The sequence below is a fragment of the Sarcophilus harrisii genome, chromosome 3 (genome assembly GCF_902635505.1).
Source record: "Sarcophilus harrisii chromosome 3, mSarHar1.11, whole genome shotgun sequence".
NCBI lineage: Eukaryota > Metazoa > Chordata > Mammalia > Dasyuromorphia > Dasyuridae > Sarcophilus > Sarcophilus harrisii.
Window position 1 is genome coordinate 173,128,260 of NC_045428.1, and position 24,032 is coordinate 173,152,291.

General features: G+C 36.5%; 1 protein-coding gene across 1 annotated transcript; it reads right to left on the reverse strand.

Moving 5' to 3' along the window:
* Nucleotides 1–18,283: 18,283 nt before the first annotated feature.
* On the reverse strand, nt 18,284–19,930 carry GPR45 (G protein-coupled receptor 45). The gene has a single exon (XM_003765677.2). It carries the CDS (start codon nt 19,502–19,504, stop codon nt 18,383–18,385), a length of 1,122 nt encoding a protein of 373 aa, XP_003765725.1. The 5' UTR covers nt 19,505–19,930; the 3' UTR covers nt 18,284–18,382.
* Nucleotides 19,931–24,032: the final 4,102 nt, after the last annotated feature.

Below are 24,032 nucleotides of genomic sequence, written 5' to 3' on the forward strand. Positions count from 1 at the left end.
CCAAACTATGAAAGTTTGCTCAGGCCTTCATAATCACCTTGGTCACAACCTTTCAGGAGGAAAAGCCTGAAGGGGTTGCAAGCCAGAAGTACTAACCCTGCAAAGCTCTGAACTGCTGGTAACGGGGAAAGCAGACTGAAAGGAGGCTGGTGCTGAAAGGAAGGGGTTCAGGACAGGACCCCATACAGGTGGGAAGCTGGGTGGCACTCTACTAAACCAGAGGAAGGGACGTTGCATCCAGTTGGGGCCCATTTTATACACTTAGAGGTCTATTTTGGCAGATCTAGGCAGAGGATCTGTGAATTGCCTAGTATGAGAGGAAGTTGAGATGCTATGAGATTGAACCCCAAAGAAAATACTATCAGAAGAAAGGGGAAGGAGCAAGGAAGTGAGTAATAAGAAAAATAAGAGGAAAAGGAGATATATTGATCATTGCCTCTCAATCCCCTCTTTTTTTTTTTTTTTTTTACTATTTTCCTTTTTACTCTAAATAAACCCCCTGACTTCCCTCATTGCTATTGCCTTCTTTTTGCGATTTCCTTTCATATATATATATATATATATATATATATAGTTTTTTTGCATGTTGTCTTCCCCATTGTGTGGACCCCTTGAGGACAGGAAGTGCTTTTTGGTTTTTTGAATCGTTTTAACTATTTTTTGGTATCTCTTACTTCATACTAGTAACTAGTGTGCTTGATAATTCGTAAATATTTAATAGATGCTTCTTTTTTGACTAACAAAGAGGCAAATTCTTACAGTTTTTTTTTTTTTTTTGTTTTCATTCAGTTATGTTCCACTCTTTGTGACCCCATTAGAGGTTTTCTTGGCAGATATTAGAATGATTTGCTATTTACTTCTACAGCTCATTTGATAAATGAACTCAGTGACCCTGGGCAAGTCACTTAACTCTGTCTCAGTTTCTTATCTGTAAAATGAGCTAAAGAAGAAAATGTAAAATCACTCCAGTATTTTTGCCAAGGAAACCCCAAAGTAGGGTTATGAAGGGTCAGAATGATTGAAACAACTGAATAACAATATACCCCTTGACAATCTCATGCCCCTAGTAGTATGCATATCCTAGGGTGATACCTGTTATCTAGGTATACCAGCCTCAGAAACATACTTAAGATCACAATTAGCTAATGGCAAAGGTAGGCCTGGAACCCAGAGTGTTTCACTCCCCTTTCCTTGAAGTCACACTGTATTGCTTTCTGCAGGTGGTGGAGAAGTCATTAATGAGAAGAAAAGACATTTCTCAGTTCATCCAGGGATGATCAGTGTTCCATCTTAAATTAAGAGGGTCCCAAGTCTTCCATAAGAAGCACCTGCTTACATTGCAGTGAACAACTTTGTTGCTGGTGAATTGACTAATGCATTTCTGCACTTGCACAGCAGGGCTATGTCCTGGGGTAATCTCGTATGGAGCAGATGACATTAAGAGTTCTCTAATTACACTTGGAGGTGTTGATATACCAACATGATACATAAGATGTAGCAAACGTGTTGTAAACCCATTATCATATCTGACATCATAACTATAATTTCATGCAATTTGATATTGGAGATAAATGGGGACAGTGCCAATTTTCCATTCATGTTCAGTGCTTGCCTAATGGTGCAATTTTCAGATATTTTGTGTTTATATAAATACTAGGGGGAAAAAACTGCTTGCTCTGAAGCAGCTGACACTGAGTGGAGGCCCTTTCAAACCTGAAAACATGAATGTTAAGAATATGTCTGATGGACTAGAATCTACTGTGACCTGAAGATGGTGAAAGGTTCTCTCTGCCTGTAATTTTTTTGCCTTGAGGAGGCAAATTCATTTTTCTTGGGCTGCAGAGTAAATTGGAGAATTACCCAATTGGTAAATTACCCTGATTCTTCTCTGGCTACTGTTCAAAATGGTTAGTGATTTACTTAAAATTTACTGCCCCAGGATGACATTGATTAAAAAATATCCCCTTAGGCCAAAAAATTGGAGCTGAAATTGCCTCCAACCCATCTCAGCCAGATTGGGGACATGTCATAATTCATTGAGACAATCATGTTTAGGGTCAGTGACAGACAGACAGAGAGACAAACAGAGAGAGAGAGAGAGAGAGAGAGAGAGAGAGAGAGAGAGAGAGAGAGAGAGAGAGAGGGGCTTAAAAACAGAGAAGGAAACCCATAGTGAAGCAAATAGGTATATATGGCTATTCAATATTCAATAGGTACAATTAAAACTTTCAATAGCCACCAATCCTATCCTTATTTATTTTACTTTTAGAAGATTATGGCTAGGGAATGAACCTGTGATTTCATTGGTATTGAAAACTTCCAGGTAAGAACATCCCCTCCATCATGCAGATCTTTTCCAACTTACTCTCTTTCTCTCTTTCTGTCTGTCTGTCTGTCTTCACCACCAATCTCTCTAAATTGTGGGAAAATCAAAATACAAATTCATATTAGAGGTTTATTAGCATTTTTCAAATGGTAAATATGAGGGAGTTGGGCTAGATGGTCCATTTAGAAGTCTTCGAGCTCTAAATTCTATGGTGTTGATGGTCTCCTTGGTAGCCAGGAGGGGCACTAATAGGAAAAGGCTTTTGTTGAATCTAAATGGACCTTCTTGCAGTGGGTTCTAGTTGAATTCCTACTCCCTGAGGCAAGCAGAGAGGGGCATTGACTATCTTGTCCTTAAGTGGGTCTTTGTTGCAGTGGACCCTTGTTGAATTGCTTGCACTGACAAAAAATCATCATGATCCTACTGTTTCTGCCCCCATTAAGAAAGCCAAATTATGATGTAAACCCTTGAAGTTATTTTTTGCCCTATTAAACAACCTGCTGGTACTCTGCTTCTTTGCTAACTCCTCTCAGGGTTAGCCTGCTTACTAAGTCATTAATGACTAACTCCTTTTTGGGAATTTAGCCTTATCATCAATGAGGTAAACTTACAATACTCCATTATATAGGAACTTAGCTTGCCTCAGTGGCATCTTCCCCCTTATTAATGGTGAGTTCTGCTAGGGAACCTAACCTTGTCTTTCCCCTTGTTAATCATCCCCTTTTGGCAGTTAGCCTGCCATTACACTATTGTAATAATAAAATCTTTGCTACTTGATTTGGAAATGGTCTAAGCTAAAAAATTCTTTTGAGACACCTCATGATACTAGCCCCAAACCCCAATATATTTTGTGTTCTACTCCTGCACCCAATAGTTTTAAAATAGATAGGTCCTGATCTTAGTGGCAAGGCGACAAAACTTATACAACTCATATCTATGACTAGTGATGGTCAGAATATTGACTAAGAAGCATTATAAAATTTTTCTCATAAAGATGATAGAATTGCATACTTCCCTATGTCAACTACACTTTCTTGGTTCCTTCAAATCCCAGATAAAACTCCAATTTCTACAAGAAGTCTTTCCTGATTTCTCCTTAATGTTAGTGTTAATGTTAGTTACTCTCTCTGATTAGCTCCAACTTATCCTGTACACAGCATATTTATATACAATTGCTTGCATGTTATCTTCTTCTTGAGACCCTTGAAAGCAGACTCTTTTGCCTTTCTTTGTATTATGGAATATAGTAGATGCTTGATAAATGCTTCTTGATTAATAGCTGAAAAGTGGCTTAGAATCATTTCAATTAAATTATGCTCATCCCATTATACTTTATAAAGAAAAAATAAACTAATTCATTTTTGAAGATTTTTAATGGCAAAGTTATTAGGAAAGGAATAGAGCCAGTTAGGAAAATAAGATTGTAATCCAAATTTTGCCTCTAACTATCTGTGTGACCTTGAGTATTTCACTTAATTTATTTAGGCCTCAGGGATATAAAATGAGGGAATTCAACTAACTTAGTTTTTTCCCTTCATGGACTCCTTTGTCAGTCTAGTACTCCTTCTCAGGCTAATGTTTTTAAATGCATCAAATTAAATAGATAAAAAAGACAATTGATTTTAATTATGTTGAAATATAATAATTAAAATATATATTTAAAGTTCATGGGCTTCAGGTTAAGAATTGCTGGACTAAATGATTTCTAAAATCTCTTCCAGCTTCCAAATTTTGTGATTCTATACAAGATACATTTCTGCTTAATCCTTAAATAAAAATATGATTTAACCAGAACATATAATATTCTAAGCATTCTATTTAATCAAGGCTTTATTATTCAATTAGAGGAATTTTGGCTTGGTGGATAGAGAACTGACCTTGATGTCAGGGGTATCCTAGATCAAAGACTGTGTCAGCCATATTCTACCTATTTAGCCATAGTTGAATAACTTAACCTGTTAGTGCCTCTCAGTCAGCTTTCCAAGTCTATATGTTAAAGATATGTTGTTGATCTGCATTGGTAAGGGAGTTTCTATATTGAGAATTCTTTTTACTGATTAAGTCACAACAAACAAACCTCCTCTCTTCATTATTAATGATGAAATATGACCCTCAAAATGGACATGGGTTTAATAAAGACAACTATTCTTAAATTTATATGTAGCAAAAACTGATATTTCCAAGGATTTTTGAGTGACTCTTTCAACCACATTGGAAAAAGCCACTTCAGCTTCTTTCAAAGCCACTTGAGTTTCTTTTGTAAGCTAGCATGGTGAGTTTAAAGCACTGTCTCTCCTTAAAATGTCATATAATGGTTGACAATTATATAGTGATTCTGTTGCCTTTTTGTGGGGGGGAAGGCAATTGAAGTTAAGTAATTTGCCCAGGGTTACCCAGCTAAAAGGTGTCTGAGGTCAAATTTGAACTCAAATCCTTCTTACTCCAAGCCCAGCTTTATCCATTGTACCACCTAGCTGCCCCTAAATTACCTTTTGACTGGAAACTGACTTTAGGATCTAAAATCCTCTGTCAGTCAATCAATCAATAAGCATTTATTAAGTGCTTACTGTATGTCAGGCACTCTGCTAAGCATTGAAGATAAAGAAGGAGCCCTCAAGGAGTTCTCAATCTAATGAGGAATACACGACATGCAAATAGCTATGTACAAACACTCTATACAGAATAAATTATAATTAATCTTAGAGAGAAAGCACTAGCATTATAGGGGACTGGGAAAGTCTTCTTGTAGAAGTTGGGATTTTAAAGAGCCAAAATATTGGTCCTTGCTAGCCCCACCAACTTACCTATCTGCCTCATCTCACTCTATTGTAGTTGCTGTTCTCTGAGTAGACACAATTCCATAGTATTTAGCATGTCTTCCTATTGCATTATATTCACTATTCTGACTGCCTGCAATTCCTCCTCTTTCTCCTGGCCCTCTAAATTATGGTTTTCTTCCATTCTTTAGGATTGCTTTTTTATGAAATCTTCCTGACCCAATCCCATCTGGCTTCAGCAACTTGTTATATGGAATTTTAAATTTATTTATTTATTATATTAAGAAAAATCAATAAGGAAAAATAAAAACAGAAAAATAATATAAAACAAAACAAAACAGAACATTGTCATGTACCCAGCAAAACATCAGAGGAGATTCAAAATATATGACAATAAATTACCAGTTCAAGAAAGACAGGTAGATAAACTAATCTATTTATTTAGTACTATATCAATCAGACTCCCAGGAAACTATTTTAATGACCTAAAAAATAACAACAAAATTCATCTGGAAGAACAAAAGATCAAGAATTTCAAGGGAACAAATGAAAAAAAAAATCAAATGAAAGTGGCCTAGCTGTACCAGATCTAAAACTATATTATAAAGCAGCGTTCATCAAAACCATTTGGTACTGGCTAAGAAATAGACTAGTTGATCAGTGGAATAGGTTAGGTTCAGAAGACAAAAAAGTCAATAACTATAGCAATCTAGTGTTTGACAAACCCAAAGACCCCAGCTTTTGGGATAAGAATTCACTATTTGACAAAAAATGCTGAGAAAATTGGAAACTAGTATGGCAGAAACTAGGCATTGGCTCACACTTAACACCACATACTAAGATAAAGTAAAAATGGTTCATGATCTAGGCATGAAGAATGATATTATAAATAAATTAGAAGAACATATCATAGTTTACCTCTCAGACCTATGAAGGAGGAAGGAATTTGTGACCAAAGAAGAACTGGAGATCATTACTGATCACAAAATAGGTAATTTTGATTACATTAAGTTAAAAAGTTTTTGTACAAACAAAACTAATGCAGACAAGATTAAAAGTAAAGCAATCAACTGGGAAAACATTTTTACAGTCAAAGGTTGTGATAAAGGCCTCATTTCCAAAATACATAGAGAATTGACTCAAATTTATAAGAAATCAAGCCATTCTCCAAATGATAAATGGTCAAAGGATATGACCAGACAATTTTCAGATGAAGAAATTCAAACCATTTCTAGTCATATGAAAAAGTGCTCCAAATCACTATTAATCAGAGAAATGCAAATTAAGACAACTCTGAGATACCACTACACACCTCTCAGATTGGCCAGAATGACAGGGAAAGATAATACAGAATGTTGGAGGGGATGTGGGAAAACTGGGACACTGATATATTGTTGGTGGAGCTGTGAATGGCTCTAACCATTCTGGAGAGCAATTTGTAACTATGCTCAAAAAGTTATCAAGCTATGCATACTCTTTGGTCCAGCGGTATTACTACTGTGCTTATATCCCAAAGAGTTATCAAAGCAGGGAAAGGGACCTGTATGTGCCAAAATGTTTGTGGCAGGTCTCTTTGTAGTGGCCAGAAACTGGAAATTGAGTGAATGCCCATCAATTGGAGAATGGCTGAATAAATTATAGTATATGAATGTTATGGAATATTATTGTTCTGTAAGAAATGACCAGCAGGATGATTTCAGAGAGGATTGGCGAGACTTACATGAACTGATGCTAAGTGAAATGAGCAGAACCAGGAGATCATTGTATGTGGCAACAAGAAGACTATATAATTATCAGTTCTGATGGACTCTCTTCAAAATTCAGCAATGAAGAGAGCCATCTACACCCAGGGAGAGGACTGTGGGAACTGAGTGTGTACCACAACATAGCATTTTCACTCTTTCTGTTGTTGTTTGCTTGCATTTTTGTTTTCCTTCTCGGGTTTTTTTTTTCTTTCTAGATCTGATTTTTCTTGTGCAGCAAGATAACTGTATGGCTATGTATACATATATTGGATTTAACATATATTTTAACATGCATTGGAATACCTGCCATCTAGGGGAGGGAGTGGAAGGAAAGAGGGGTAAGTTTGGAACAGAAGGTTTTGCAAGGGTCAGTGTTGAAAAATTACCTATGCATATGTTTTGTAAATAAAAAGCTATAATTAAAAAATAGAGAAAAGCAGGTAGATCTTAAAAAGCAACCTAGCAACTCAGCATCATCATTTTCCCCCCTAAACCATGCAAGAATCAGGTTCTCATCTTTTCCCAGCTAAACTATTGCAATAATTCTTTAACTGGTTTTGCTGTTCCATCCAAGCTTTCTCTTTTCCATGCTAAACTTTAAAAGATTATAGGATCATAGATTTAGAGAGAAAGGGATTTTAAAGATTATAAAGTTCAACCCCCTTATTTTGCAGATGAGAAAATCAAGGTACATGGAGATTAAGTAACTTGACCAGCTTTTAAGTTTCTGAGGTGGAATTTGGATCTTCAAATACAGAGCCCTATACTATGACTACTTTCTTAACTAGTCTTAACATGACTCTGATTTGGGTAGCATGGTCAGAATGGAATGACCTGAGAGTCAGAAAACATGGGTTTTTCTAACTTTAATATTTACCAGCTTATTTACCAGCTTTGTGACCCTAGGCAAATTATTTAGCTAATCTGAGCCTCAGTTTCTTCATTTGGTATGCTTACACTATTCACCTCACAAAATTATTATGAGGAAAATGCATTTTAAGCCTCTAGGTGCTATAGAAATGAATTATCATTAGTGTCATGTCACTTCAGGCAAACTAGATTATTTTTTACCCTTCTTTCTTGTCCCACCCTCTCCTATCTTTATGCTCTTGCTTATTCCACCACTCCTAGAAGGGACTTTCTTTAATCTCCATCTGCTGAAATCTCTGCCTTCCTTCATGAAGCCATTCTAGGTATTATATTTTTTTGTGAGATCTTCCCTCTCCCCCCCCCCCACCCCAGTTGAAAATTCTTATAACCTTTTGTCTGGACCACACATGACTTAGGTCATTCGTGTGTGTAACTGGGATCAGTTTTCATATGTCATAATTGATTTCTGCTGCCTCTGGCTGATGATCCAATCCCAGAAAATATGGGGTCTTCATTATAACAGTACACTTTTTGTCACCCACACCCCTTCTGAGTATATGATCATACAGCTCCAAGAAGGAGAAGAAGCAAAAAAGTATTCATAGTTGAAGAAACAATAATATTAACTCTAATCAATAAGCCTCCTTTCTCTGGAATTCTGTTAGCCTTAGTCACTTATAATTGTGCTGGATGTAGCCCCATTGCCATTGCCTCCCATAGCCTCTTAGTACCCACTGCAGTTCTCTATAGTTCCCAGCAGGTGGCATTACAGTCCTGTTTTCCCTCCAGAGAAAAAGTCATGTTAGTGAGCATCCCTTCTCAGTACGACTGAAGTGGGCATTTCAGCGTTCCCATGGTATCTTGACTTGTCAGCATTGTCGTTCAAACACTGGACCAGCCCAAGATGCTGTCACTCCAAAGTTTTTTCATTGCACACACATAGTTCCCACTGAACTCTGATCTCATAAAAAAGTTTGCCTCGTAGTGAAGAACCCAATTTGCTTATAACATTTATCTTTGAGCTGGACTCCACCAGGAAACTGAAATGAGGACAAAATAAAACCAAAATCTACTGTTCTCTTCTCAGTACCCAGGCAGTGTGTTTTCTGCCCGTACCAGCACTTTCTAGCACAAGTCTAGAAACTTGACAAAACAACTCATTTTTCCTGAAAGTTATTTCACCAGCTCCATGGGTGCCTCTGGGGTGCTCATCAATTCTCTAAATTATCTAAAGCTGTTTTCCTTCATATATAGCCCAGGAGGGGCCAAACATCCTATCACGCGTTGAGGGTAGGAAGGAAAATGTATGCTCTTTTCTACATGTACTTGTCCCTCTGTCCCTCTCCTTATTAGATTACAAATATCTTGTGGGGAGGATCTATGCCATATCCATCTTTACATCACCAGTGGCTACTTCACCATTCCTGGTATATTGTAAATTATGTCAAAATGAAAATAAAAGTGGTTGTGGTTCTTTTGTATGGCTTCTGGAAAGCAGTCTCATTCCTTTGTAATCATGTAATATCTATCTCTAGCCATCTGTAACTAGATCAATGAATGAATTAGAGAAGAAGAAAAGGAAGGAAGGAATTAAGAACTTATTAAGCACATAGTATATGCCGATAATGTCCTAAGAGTTATTTTAGATTCTCACAAGAGGAAAATGGTGTTCAGCTACACGCAGGGAAAGAACTCTGGGAGATGACTATGAACCACTACATAGAATTCCCAATCCCTTTATTTTTGTCTGCCTGCATTTTTTATTTCCTTCACAGGTTAATTGTACACTATTTCAAAGTCCGACTCTTTTTATACAGCAAAATAACTGTTTGGACATATATATAGTATTTAACTTATACTTTAACATATTTAACATGTATTGGTCAACCTGCCATCTGGGGAAGGGGCTGGGGGGAAGGAGGGAAAAAGTTGGAACAAACGGATTTACAACTGTCAATGCTGAAAAATTACCCATGCATATATCTTGTAAATAAAAAGCTATAATAAAAAAGAGGAAGATGGTGTTGTGATCCTTATCTTTACACTTGAGGAAACCAAGGCAAAGATTAAGTGACTTGTTCAAGGTTATACATTTAATAAGTGTTTGAGGCTGGATTCGAACTCATGTCTTCTTGACTATAGACCCAGAACTTTATCCACTGTATCACTTACCTGTCAATATGAATGAACTAATGAACGTATCAATAAATGAATGAATGAATGAATGAAAAAGCATTTATTGAATACTTACTATGTGTAATGAGAAAAGTAAGACAATCCCTGCTTTTAAGAAGTTCACTTGCTTGTAGAAGAGATAACACATATTGGAGATTTCAGCAGGAAGTCAGATGGAAAGGTTCCATGGTACATAAGGTGTAAAGGTAAAGAAGATAAACTTGATGTATGTTGTGAAAGTGGTGGTGTTTATACTCCCAGGTTGTACTTTTACTAGTTACTATTAATCTGCTTTGGTTTAAATGACCTCCCAGGTTTAAGAGTGGTCAAGCCCATTTGTTTAGAATAAAAACAGTGTCTCTGGCTTCTTTTGAAAGTAAAGCATTATTTCAATGCTCTACATAAGGAGGAGTTGAAAAAATTGTTTAATAAATACTTGTCAAACTTAGATAAATTAATAAATAGACAGAACGTCTTGTGTTGCTTGCAGAAAGGGAGAAAAGAAGCAATAAAATACAGAAAAAGGTAAAAAGAGAGAGGGAGAATTCATGAATTGTGGAGAAGCATCTTGTCATGAGTCAGAAAGGTCTGGATTTATACTCTACCTGTGACATATTGGTTGTGGTACCCTTCATTGCCCCAGTTGATTACTCTTTAGATCTCTTCCATTATAATATAATCTCCCTGAGGGTTTTGTCTTACTTTGTATCTCTAGCTTGCAGTACAATTCTTGCCACAGTAAATACTTAACAAATACTTGTTGACTTACTGAAAGACAATGCTCTAATAGTATTATTGGCATAACACTGGCAAATCAGCATTGACAAAGGGCTAATTCACACAGGTCAAAGATCACAGGTCCTAACGAAGTGACAGATCCAGGTAAGAAAAAAATTGCATGCGGGAAGGATGGTTAAAGTGGGGGTGTTAGAACATCATCTTTCAACATCATGAGAGCATGGAGATAAATTTAACTGGATTAGAAAAAGGAGGAAACTTGCAACAGTTGCCACTGAGTCAATGATACAGTTAAAGTGATTCCCTCCCTGGTAATTAGGGGTTTGTATGGAGGCAGGTTCATTCTTTCAGATTCCTACAGCATCTCAGGGATTAGAGCAAATTTGGAGTCAGTAAAACATCATCCTGAGTTCAAATCTTGCCTCAGACGCTTACTAGCTATGTCATCCTGGGCAAGTCACCTTACCCTGTTTGCTTCAGTTTCCTCATCTGTAAAACAAGCTGGAGAAGGAAATGGCAAATCAGTCCAGTATCTTTGCCAAGAAAACCCAAAATGGTATCATTTAGAGTCAGGTACAACAGGATTCAACAATAGTAAAAAGGGATTCCCAGACACCCTTCCATAGATAGTCTTCCTTCAAAATGAAAACACAAAATGAAAACTTTTAATGGATTGCCATGGCATTTAGAGCTGAAAGGAGCCTAAGAGAGCATATAGTCTACTGGATATTCTTCAGGGCTAATTTAATTTTTAACTCTATATTTTCCCAAGTTTCTGAACAAAGTGTTTGGAACATAGTAGGTTCTTAATTAATGCTCATTGTTAGAGCAGAGCTTTGCAGGGAAGGGAGGGAGTGTTCCAAATTTATTTATAACTGCCTAACAATCAGTCATTTCAAAAGTAAATAGGCAACCTCAAGAAATTGGGGGCTCTCCTCAATGTAGAGTAATCACAGAGATTATCCATTTTCCAGGAATGTTCTACAAGATCCCTGTTTGTGTTCAGTTGGTCTAGGTGACCCTGAAGGTCCCTTCCAGCTCTGAGCTTTTAGGACTAAAAGTTCTACAGTGTTCATTTTTTTCCCAATCAAAAACCACCCTGCCTGATTGAGAGATTCAATGTGAAATGGGAATTATACTGTACCAAATATCTAACTCTTTGGCCACAACTTACTTGGACACTGGGAAATTAAAGTCTGTTGTTCCTTTGTGCATATTGAGTAGGAGAGGGAGAAAAATGAAAACAAAAACCTTTTCTTACCATTTTTATTTACCTTACTTTATAATATTAAAAATGTCTATTGGTTTGCCTTTTTTATTTTGGACAATAACTCCAATAGTCCAAAACTTGTTTTGGTTTATTTTTAAAAAATATTTTATTTCAGCAAAATGCTAAGACAAAAAACCTTGCTGCTACAAGGAATATGGTATGATGATTTCATAGAGACTGAGAAGATGAGAAAGGAATGCAATAGTTGTAGTGGGGGGAAAAGAACAAGCAAACAAAACATCCTTAGTAATAATTGTACAGTCTGTAATTTTGATCTCTCTCTCTCATACACAGAGTGACTATTAGATTTTTTTCCCCTCCAGAGCTAAACATCAGACAGTAGGAGCAAGGAGGAAGAAAAACCAATATTCAGACAGTAATGGGGGATTTGGGCGTAGGAACAGAATACCCAGCTTCTTGCTCAGTCACGCTGTTTAGGGCAATGTCTGTAGACATTGCCCAAAGCACCTTAAGAGAAAGGAGACTGGCAGCGTGATTGTTTATCAGTTTGGAAAACACAGAATGTAAGATTTCCAGGCACATCTGAAGTGCTGTTCATGCAGATAAGTTAGTTCTTCCTGTACCTCACATGCTAATTAGGAAAAATCTCATTGTGCCCTGGCCACAGCTGGCTCCTTCTGAGCAACTGGCATCATCTGATGTCACTGTTGTTCTCAGAAACATCTTGTTCTCTTCAATCCTGCAGAGGGAAGGGGTAGGAGGGAAGGAGGAAAGGATTGCTCAGCTGAAGTAATTACGGATATTGGTAAGCTTGAAATGTGTTTGTTTTTCTGTTAAAAAAAATGGCTTTTTTCTTAAGAAAATCCACATCTACATCTGTTTTCAGGCTATGGGTTTTTTTCTGCAAAGGGACCTAGGCTTTGTTGACATGAGAAGTGAATTGAGGGTGTTATTTAGTGTGGGGAGCAGGTTATGGAGAAGCTTCAGTACTTGAATGTGGCTATTTTCTTTCATTTTCCCAGACAAAAATACAAACACATTTTCTAGCTGAGGGACCTGGGGCCCAGGGAGTGACTTATCCAAGGTCACACAGATATTATATAGTTGCGGAGTTGACATTTGAACCTAGACTTTCTGACTTGAAATCTTTCCATCATACCACTACATTGCCACTGTGATGAATCTAGTCTATATTTAACAGAATCACGGAAACTTAAAATTAGAAGGAAACTTCACAGACAACTATCTAGTCTAACTCATACACAAAAGAATCTTAACTACTGACAAATGCATTAACCATAATCTCTCAGCATCTTAAAGGAGAGAGGAATGGCACAAGAGGGGGAAAGCATTTATTAAGTACCTACAATATGTCAAGTCCTGTGCTAAGCACTTTGCAAATATCTCATTTGATTAAAACCCTGGGAAGTAGGTGCTATGAATGTGCTCCACTTTACAGTCGAGGAAGCTGAGGCAGACAGAAGTTAATTGATTTGCCCAGAGTCACACAGCTACTATTTGGTAATGAATTTGAACTCAGATTTTCCTCATTCCAGGCCCAGTGCTCTATTCATTCTGCCACCTACCCATCTCATATTAGTATCATAGAATCAGCTTTAGATCTGGAAGGAATCTTAGAGGCCAACTAATCCACTCTTCTTATTTTATAGATAGGCAAACTATGAAGCAACTTACTTGTTCAAGATCACACAAGTAGTAAGTAGTAAATCAGCATTTGAATGTAGGGCCCCTGACTCCAAATTTAGTGCTTTTCCACTATTCATTCTTTTCCATTTGTCCAGCTTCCTGGTAATTTGTCAGTTCATCTGTATTCTGAAATTACAATTTTTGTTTTGTGAGAAATGTGTTGTTTTATTGTTGTTGTTCAGGCATTACAGTAATGTCTGATGTAACCCCATTTGGAATTTTCTTGGCAAAGAAACTGGATCAATTTGCCACTTCCTTTTCTAGCTCATTTTATAGTTGAGGAAACTGAGACAAACAGGGTAAAATGACTTGCCCAGGATTATACAGATAGTAAGTATCTAAGGTCAGATTTAACCTTAGGAAGATGAGTCTTTCTGATTCCAAGGCCAGTGCTCTATCCACTGTGCCACCTAGCTGTCCCATGGGGATATTGGGCAGCTGGTATAACATGCAGCATCATTTGGACTGGACCTACATATCAAGATTAACTTTGGGGGATGGCTTAGTTTTGATGATTTTTGGAGCCAACAACATAATCTTAAAGATGGCTGTTACAACAATAACTATTTAAGACATACAAAATTATTCCTTTGAGACATATATATTACTTTTTAACAATATTTAGCCTCAAACCACACAGCATTTTTTATTGTACACTGGAGAAACTAAACCTTCCTTCTAAATATGCATTTTTCACCTGGGATTACCATAAATATATTTCTTTAACTACTGAAAAAAGAGGGAAATAAACCCTTTACTTCTGTATCCCAGATATAACGTGTTACAAACTATCATCTAATTCTTGGGGACAGGCAGAGGTTCAAATGTGCACCCACTCTGTCTTGCCACTTTTCCTGAACAAATAGACTGAATTCTTATATCCCAATCAAAAGGAAGCCACAAGGAAAAACTGTCAAATACTATGTTGGCATTCAGGACAGAAATAGAGTTGAATTGATTTGAATACTTCATGGGGCAATGCTCCAAAGCAAAGGCAATCAGCCTTTTCTTTTCTGCATATAGATGTTAATGCAATTGGTGAAAAAAAAGATCTCAGCTCATTTTCATGATGAATCCTATTTAAATAGATGAAACTAAATGAAATACCTAACCTCCTTTTTGTAGGAAATAATAATATGTAGAATGAGGAAATGGCCAGGGATCAATGCTTCTCTGCATGCTTTTCTTAATTCACAGAAAGAAGATAAAAAAGGTTTAGATGATGTTCCTTGGCAAGACTTTAGGATAGAAATTGATATGTATAGCTCGAGTTTAGTTTCCTTTAGATGTAGGGCTAAATCTGGGCTATGATTATTCTGAGACCTATCTAAATTACAAATCATGCAAGATTTTGACCCATTGAATCATGGGATTTTGGCACCTGAAGAAATCATCTAGTTCATTTAACAAATGAGAGAAAACTGATGCCTAGAGAGATCATATGACTGCCCCAAGGTCACATAGCAAATTAGTCCCATGGCTGGTATGAAGTTCTATTACTCTGGAGTTTTTTCTTTAATACTCTGTTTAGCCTAAATCTGAGCTAAATCTGTAAATAAAACCAAAGAACTTATATCACTATAACCCAAATAAAGAAAAGTCCAACCAAATGCTTCCTGGCAAAACTTGGAATGGGCAAAGTCTGCCATAGGGACCAGTGTGAAGAACACACACACACACACACACACACACACACACACACACACACAATTAGGCAACTTATTAGAGTTTCAAAACATGCTTGGATTTCTGGGAACTGGGCTATCCAGGTGAAGGACAGCATGGAAAGTAGAGGAATGCTCATAGAGGGAAGCAGGAGGAGCATTAAAGTGAACAGGCTATTCTAAGAAGATAGCATTTTGTTCCTCTCCTTAGAAGCAATAATTTCTCTCCTGAAGCAGATTTTGTGCTCATGAAATATACTGGCCTAGAGACCAATAACCTTATAAACTGAAGAAGGAAAATGAAGTTTAAAGAAGCAATTTGTAAATAACTATCACCCTTCCACTCCTAAAAGGCAGAAGAAATCAATGAAAACAAAGAAATAGGATTTGTTGTTGTTGAATGAATTAAAGAATACATCTGAGAAAACAAAAAGAATAGGAGAATACAAATTAGAAAAAAGGAAAGGATAGAAGAATGGGATCTGAGGAGAAGGTGGAAAATAGAGAGGGATAGTGGTACAGAAAGTAAACTGGGTTTAAAGCACTGCTCCATGAAGTTAAGAATTCTATGATAAGAATTGTGCTCATTGTGCTAAGCAAAACCAATGCAGCTAAGATTAGTTGAAAAGCAGAAAACTCAGGGGAGGGATTTATAGAAAGTTTCTCAATAAAGGCATCATTTCTCAATTATATAGAGAATAGATTTAAAATTATAAGAATATAAACCAGCTGACAAATGATCAAAGGATGTGGACAGTTTTCAGATGAAGAAATCAAAGCTACCTATGATCATATGAAAAAAAAAAACACTCTGAATCACTATTGATTAGATAAATGGAAATTAAAATAACTCACACCAATCAGATTAGTTAATATGACAGAAAAAGAAAATAACTAATTGGGGGGGGATGTCGGAAAATTAGGATACTAATGCACTGTTGGTGGAGCTATAAACTGATCCAATTATTCTGTAAAACAATATGGAACTATGCTCAAAAGACATACACTTTGACCTAGCAACAGAACTACTATGTATCCAGAGGAGATATTTTAAAAGGAAAAGAATCTATATGTACAAAAATATTTATAACAGTTCCTTTTGTGATAGCAAAGAATTGGGAATTGGGATATCCATCTATTGGGGAGTGGCTGAACAAATGATTTTAATAGGAAACTATGATGTTATAAAAATGATAAGCAGAATTGTTTAAAAAATCTGTGAAGACATATGAACTGATGCAAAGTGGAATTAACATAATCAGGAGAATATTCTATACAGTAGTACAATATGATAAACAATGATCGATTGTGATTGATTTAGCTATTCTCAGCAACACAATGATCTATTTGACAGTTCCAAAGGACTTATAAAAAATTGCTATAAACTTCTAGAGAAAGAACTGATGGAGTCTGAATGCAGATTGAAGCATACTTTTTTACTTTATTTTTCTTATTTTTGGGTTATAGTCTGTATTTTCTTTCACAACATGACTGATAGGGAAATAGGTTTTGTGTGATTCCACATTTAAAACCTATATAAAATTGTTATTTCTCAATGGGAAGAGGGGAAGAAAGAAAGGAGAGAATTTTGAATTCAAGATTTTTAAAAATGTTTAAAAATGCACATTTTTAATGTACATTTAATGGAAAAAGAATTTGAAAAACAAAACCAGAAAAGAAAGTCATTGTGCTTCCACAACTTACATGTGGTCAAGTGAAAAGAAAGGCATCATGGTATGTGCATGTATATTCAGATAAGGCAAGTCAGAAGCCAAACTTAGTTCATTGTGCCTCACTAAGATAGAATCTAGGCTTTAAAGATCAATGTTTCAGAAAAGTTCAATAAGTTTCTGAAACTGAGTACAGATTATTTCATTCTTTGTACTTGTATCCCCAGTACCTAACACAGTGCCTGGCCACAATAATAATACATGTTTGTAGACTGATTGAAATAGAAAGCCAAGAGATATTGTTCTGCAAGTGTATGCAATGGCAACTCTTGGAAACAAATACTATTTCAGTTATTAAAACTTGGGTGCATTTTGTTCTTAGTATCTATTAAATTCAAATCTGAAGTGTGCTTGATCCTCTTCCAAAACAAAGGATAAATAACAACAAAGAGTGCTGCAAAGAGAGAAATTGCAATTAAAAATAAAAATAATATCAAGACATACATCATACTGACCATATTGGTTGCTTTGAGTATTTTTATATTATTCCAATATGGCACCATGAATTTCTGTGGAATTAGGTTTAGGAAGAAGGTGAAGGTGAAAACCTAAATCATCTTAATATAACCTACCACCTCCTCCACATATATACACACACACACAGTATTTTCTTAAAATTACCAGACAGTTTTCATCAGACCATGTTATTTGTAATGAATAAGCAGCCAACTGACTTTTTTTTTTTTTTTACCAGATTACAATTTATCAGATTCTTGAGAGCAAGAACTGTTTCAGTAATCAAATTATAGATTTCAAACTAAAAGGGATCTGGAAGATTTTCTAATCCAACCCCCTAATTTCATAAATGAAGAATTGAGATCCAGAGACTTTCCCAAGTTCATTCAAGTGGTCAGAACCAGAAGTTGAACCTAAGCCTCTTTCTCCAAATCTAGAACTTTTCCCACAGTATCACAAAATAATTTAAATCCTCATCTCCAATGTCTACTGCAACTTCTTGCACATAGCAGGTACTCAACATAGACTTATTGAACTGAATTTGTTGAATGATATCCTCGCCCAATTTGGAGCAGTAGGTTATTTAATTGAATAATTCATAAAGACAGCACATAATACTTATCACAAAAGGTAGCCAACCCACTATCACTATTAGATGCTGAGAAAATAATAGTTTGGTCATGTATACTTACTGTGTATCTAATTTATACTCTAATATATTTAACATCTACTGGTCATCCTGCCATCTAGGGGAGGAGGTGGGGGGAAGAAGGGGAAAAATTGGAACAAATCGTTTGGCAATTGTCAATGTTGTAAAATTACCCATACATATAACTTGTAAATAAAAAGCCATGAAATAAAAAAAAATAGAATTGGGAAAAAAAAAAAACTATTAGATGCTGAGAACAAAAGCTAGATTCTTTCCCATGACCATTTGCTCGGTCTTTCTTCTTTGGTTCTTCCCTAAACTGCAGACTGATGCTCACTGCAAACATAGATGGTACTTGGATGGATCCTCCTCCTTGTCCGTCCAGGCATTTTGGGGAAGATCTTGAATGTTTTGGGTAAAAACTCCATGCAAGCTTCACGGAATTTCTTGATTCTCCAGCAGTAGATGACAGGGTTGAAGACGGACTTGAGGTAACTAAGCCACAGAACATAGGTACTGGTAATATAGAAAGAAGAGCTGTAGTAAAACTTGCGGCTAAACACAGACATGAGGCTGAAGATAGTATGGGGCAACCAACAGAAGGAAAAGCCAATGAAGAGGATGAAGATGGTGGAGAAGGCCCTTGTTTTGAAGCTCATGTCCACGTTCAGGGGGTGCGGCCGCTGGAGACCCAGCAGCCCTAGTTTGCTCACCTGGTTCAGGCAGAGGCTCTCAGTGTGATTGTGGACTCTGATGGCATTCCTGCGCACAGTGTTTAGGATGCATAAATAGGAATAGAGCATGATGCTGAACGGTACAAAGAAAACTGTTACCAGCAGTATTACGGCGTAAGCCCGGTCTGCTGGAAACTCTGTGTAACCCAGCACACACTGGGGGGCCCGGGTGGGCACTTCGACAAAAGTCCAGCCCACTAGGGAGGGAAATGAAATACAGAAGGACAGAGCCCAGGAGACTGCAATCATCACCTTGGCCCTTCCAGGATTAAGTTTGTCTTGGCGCTGGACAATGATGAGGAAGCGATCGACACTGATGATGAGGAGGATGGCAACACCTTCCAAGACAAAAAACCAATAAAGCATGGCTGAAAAACGGCAGAAGGAGGCACCAAAATGCCAGTGCACCGTGATCATGGTGACTGCCATGAAAGGCATACAAAACAAGGACAGCATGATATCAGAGAAGGCCAGGGTGGCCAAGAGCAGATTAATAGCTGAACGCATGGCGGGTTTCTGATACACAATGAGGCAGACAACGGCATTGCCGAGGAATCCAACGGCAATCATCAGCATCATGACTAATGCCAACAGAATCCTGAGTGGGGTGGACAAAACCACAGATCTGGATGCTGGGGACAGGTTGCTCATATTCAGCAAAAGGGAATCATAAGAATCAGGGGGAGTACCGTTGCAAGCCATCACTGAAAAAAAATTTTAGGTAGACTAACAATGGTGGAAAGAGTTGCCACGAATGCAACAATCACTGTCATTTTTGATCTGTTGGGTACATGTCTGGTGACACACCTAGAGAGCTTTGTTAGTCCTTAACAGATAAAAGAAAAATCTTTGAAGGATTCTGCTTCATACATGAAAGGCTTGTTCGGAAATTATATTCACAAATCATTGACTTGCAAAATTCTTTTTGGTGACAATTGATTGTAGTTTCCATTCCATTTTCTCCTGGGAATTGACCTAAAGGAAGGAAGAATACAGGGAAGAAAAGGATTATTCTTCACAAGTACACACATGTGATAGCTGATTCTTCATAGCTTAAACCTATTCTAAAAACAACAGTGAAGAGTGGGGAAGAGAGGAAAGATTTATTTCTTTATTGACATTTCAAGAGTTTTGACAAAGCTTGATAGGCCTAGGTTTTATTTGGTCTGCGGGAAGTACCATAGGAAAAGAAGTCAATGGTCCTCATTTCAAAAGGCTGAAGTGGTGAATTCTTTGTAATAAGACTTTATACCATAATCTCCTTGAAATTGCACTAGTAGAATAGCCTCTGTCTGGCAGAATCCCAGATTGCTGATGGCCTTCTCAGTAAGGTCTAAAATCTGTCTTTTGAAATTAGACTTTCCAGATTTGGGAGCTGAATTTGACTCCTTGAAGGCATAGGAAAAGCCTTTTTAGGAAATTCTCTTAAAGCCTCTAAAAATAATTTGTTAATTCCTACTTTATTTTAGAATATATTCAGACAGTTTTTTATAAGGGTGCAAAAACACTGGTTTGGAACAAGTTCTTTTTTGTTTGGCTTCACCTCATTTGTTTTTATGTGTCAACCCTCAAGGTTTACAGTTTGGATTACATTTTGATTTTTTATTAGGAACAATATGGATTCAGTCTTTTGTTCCAGATTTACCTCATGCTATTGTACTCCAATAGAAATGGCCTGTTTGGTGGTCTGCTAACCAAACATTTAATTTCTTACCTCTGAGATTTTACATGGGCTATTTCCCAAAGTAGGGATCTTCTCCTTCTTTCCTTCCTCTTGTAGAAAGTCTAGATTTCTTCAAAGCATAGTTCAGGTGTCATCTCCTAAAGGAAACCTTTACTGATCTTTCTAGTTATTAGTGCTTTCCTTCCTTTCCTCTCTTCCAATAGTACATAAATTTCTTCAGGACAAGTATTATTTCATTTTTGTTATCATTTGCTAGTATTTAACATGGATGCCTAGCACCTACTTCCTTTCAAAGAGAAGCCATGCCATCATGGGGTGGAATTGAATTAACTAATATTCCAATTTATAAAAATTTCCTTTAAATTCTCCCATTGTAATTAGCTTATCTGGTTCATGCTTATTAAGGGGTGCTAGAATCTGAAAACACAAGTCTTATTGTTTGGAGAATTATTTATTAAAAATTTTGCCACTTTTCCATGCTCAAGTGTTGGAAATTCATATTCATTTGGCAAAATTGCATCTTTTGTTTTTAAGTTTGGAGAAGCTTTCAAGGGCTTTGTAAAGCAAGATTTACTATGAAGTCAATTTATAATTCTCTCAAGATGCACTTAATTTAAAATGAGCATCTATCAAAATAAAAGTGAGTGAAAGTTGTTTAGGTAAGCCTAGAATTTGGCCATATTTTCTCTTTTTTTTTTCTTGTAAAAAAAAGAAAAAGAAAAATGGGTCCAGATCAGAAATAATATTTCCACATTTCTGTCATTAAGAAAGGACTGATTTTTTTCAAATACACTGAAAACCAAAACAATTCTAAAATTTTACCAAACCTAGACAGAATTTCAAGGACAACTAAGTCCCACAGTGTAGTGGAATAAACAAATGCCAACATGAAAATTCTCCATTGTGCCATAGCATAGCTAGGGCAGCCATCAGATTCCAACTCTGGGAACTATCATTTACTTCAGTGTAGCCCTGGGCAAACAGGCATCCTCCACTGTTCATATCACCCCCTACTTCAGCACATCCCTGGGCAAACAGGTGGACTGCAACCCTATAGGCACTTCAATAAGCAGGCAGCCTCCAGCACAAACCCCCACCATGCTTCAGCCCCAGGCAACAGGAATCCTCTAGACCATAAGTCTGGGGAACTGGAGAAACATCCCACCAGGCCTCAGCCCAGGCCACACACCACCATTAGCCCCAGTTCAGCACCAGGTGAGCTGCCAGACTCCTACAGTCTCCAGCAATGCCAGCTACCCACCAGCATTACCCCTCAGTTCAGCACCAGACATGAGGGTTCCCTGGAGGGTCTCCCTCAAGCCAACATTAGTGTAGTACAAGATATACAGCCAGGAACTACTGTAACTGGCACAAAAAGCCTGAGACAGTATTCCTTCCACCCTGAGAGCAGAGCTTAAATTTACAAGATAAGAAAAAGACAAAATATAAAAATATAAAAAACAAACTAAAAAAGAATCTGATCATAGATCATAGAAAATTATTATGGTGACAGGAAAGACTAAGACACAAATTCAGAAGAGGATAACAATACAAAATAGCAAAATGCCAAAGAAAAATGGGAAGTAATTTCAGTCTCAGAAAGAACACATGGAAGAACTCAAAAAAGAACTTAAAACTCATAAAAGAGAAATAGAAGAAAAGAAATGAGAACGATGCAAAAGAATTATGCAAAAAGAGTTAACAGTGTGGGGAAACTGCTTACAATGTAGAATTGGCCAAGAAAAGAAAGTATAAAAGCTAACTGAAGAAAATGATACCTTAAAAGTTAGGAATAGGCAAGTAGAAAATAATGACTTCATGAGACATCAAGAAATAATCAAACAAATTCAAAAGAATGAAAAACTAGAAGAAAATATAAAACTCCCCGTGTAAAAACCAACTGACTTGGAAAATAAATCCAGAAGAGACAGTATCAGAATCAATGGACTATCTGAAAGCCATAATCAAAAGGAAGATCTGGACAACTTAAAGCAAAATGAGCACAACCAGAAAAACATTGTGTGATGATTAAACTATAAATGATTCAGTTCTTCTCAGCAACATGATGATTTAAGACAAGTACAGAGGACTCGTGAAGGAAAATGCCATCCATATCCAGACAAAGAACTGCTGGACTCTGAATGCAAATTAAAACATATTTTTTCACTTACTTTATTTTTTCTTGTGTTTTTTTTTCTTTTGATCTGTTTCTTCTTTCACAACTATGACTAACAAAATCTTGTAAAAATTAATACTAAAATTTTTCTTGACATGTAACTAGTGAAAAAATAAAAGAGTATTAAAATGAAGGAAAAATCCTCAAAAAAAAAATAAACCCCAAACCTGCATCAGAGACTTTTTGAAACAATTCAATTATGCTTTAGGGGTGTACTTTGGAAATGATTTTTTCATCAGTCAATTTAATTGATCAGTTAATCAAATGGATAATTAATGATAATTTCCTTTTTCCCTGCCACAATTCCTCAATTGTCTCTGATGTTCAAGTTCCAGTGGTTTCCTGTCCCATGAATCTGAACATCTTCTTTCTTTATTTTTTTTAATATTTTATTTTAAATTTTTTTCTTTTTAATGTTCTACATGTACAATCATTTTTTACATTTTTTTATATGTCATATTGGGAGAAAAAAATCAGAACAGGGAAAAACCATGAGAAAAAAAAACAGAATAAAACTGAAAATAGTATGCATTGATCCATATTCAGTCTCCATAAATAAATCCATAATTGTGGAGTAAACTTGCACATAAAAAGGATAAAGGTGGAAGAATGGATAAGAAAGCAGAATCCAACAATTTATTGCTTAAAACATAAAGATGTATACAGTTTAAAATTTTTTTTAAAATAGAATTTATCATGGCAACAGGAATCCTAAAAGCTACAGTAATCAAAGAAAATGAATGGTAGTGCAAGACATATTTCCTTACTGATTTAATTTAAGAGAATAATTATCTGATATTTACCTGGATTTAAACCATAATGAATGTAAACTAGAAGAAGAGAAAGAAGAGAAAATGTAAGGTTGGAATCTGATGCATTATGAGATGTTTACCATAGTTTCCAAACTCTATTCTAGTTGTCTGCAAAATTGGGATTCCACAATCTTATTAAGCACAGCATAAACTCTAGGGGCAGGTAATTAATTTGAAAGTAAGACGATTGGTCATATCCTTTTAGGATCACCAGTTGTAGGGCTTGTTTATAGCATAATCCCACTCCCTTTTTAACCATCATTGCCTAGCACTCCACAAGTTAACGTAGTTAGCCTTCTGTAACTCTACAAGATTTCAAACTCTTTACTCTGGAATGTTGGCCTTTTAGATCATAATTCAACTATGACCCACACCATTAGCCTTATAGACAAAATTCCTCCTCCCCCCAGGATATCTATAGTCTATCTCTTGTTCACTTCAATGTGAAAGACACCATCCTGGGGGCCTTGATTTCCAGGACAGTATAAAACCCTTCCTTGCCCACTTTGTGTTTTAGGTGGGCAGAGTGATTTGTTTAGGATAGGAAAGAATGGATGG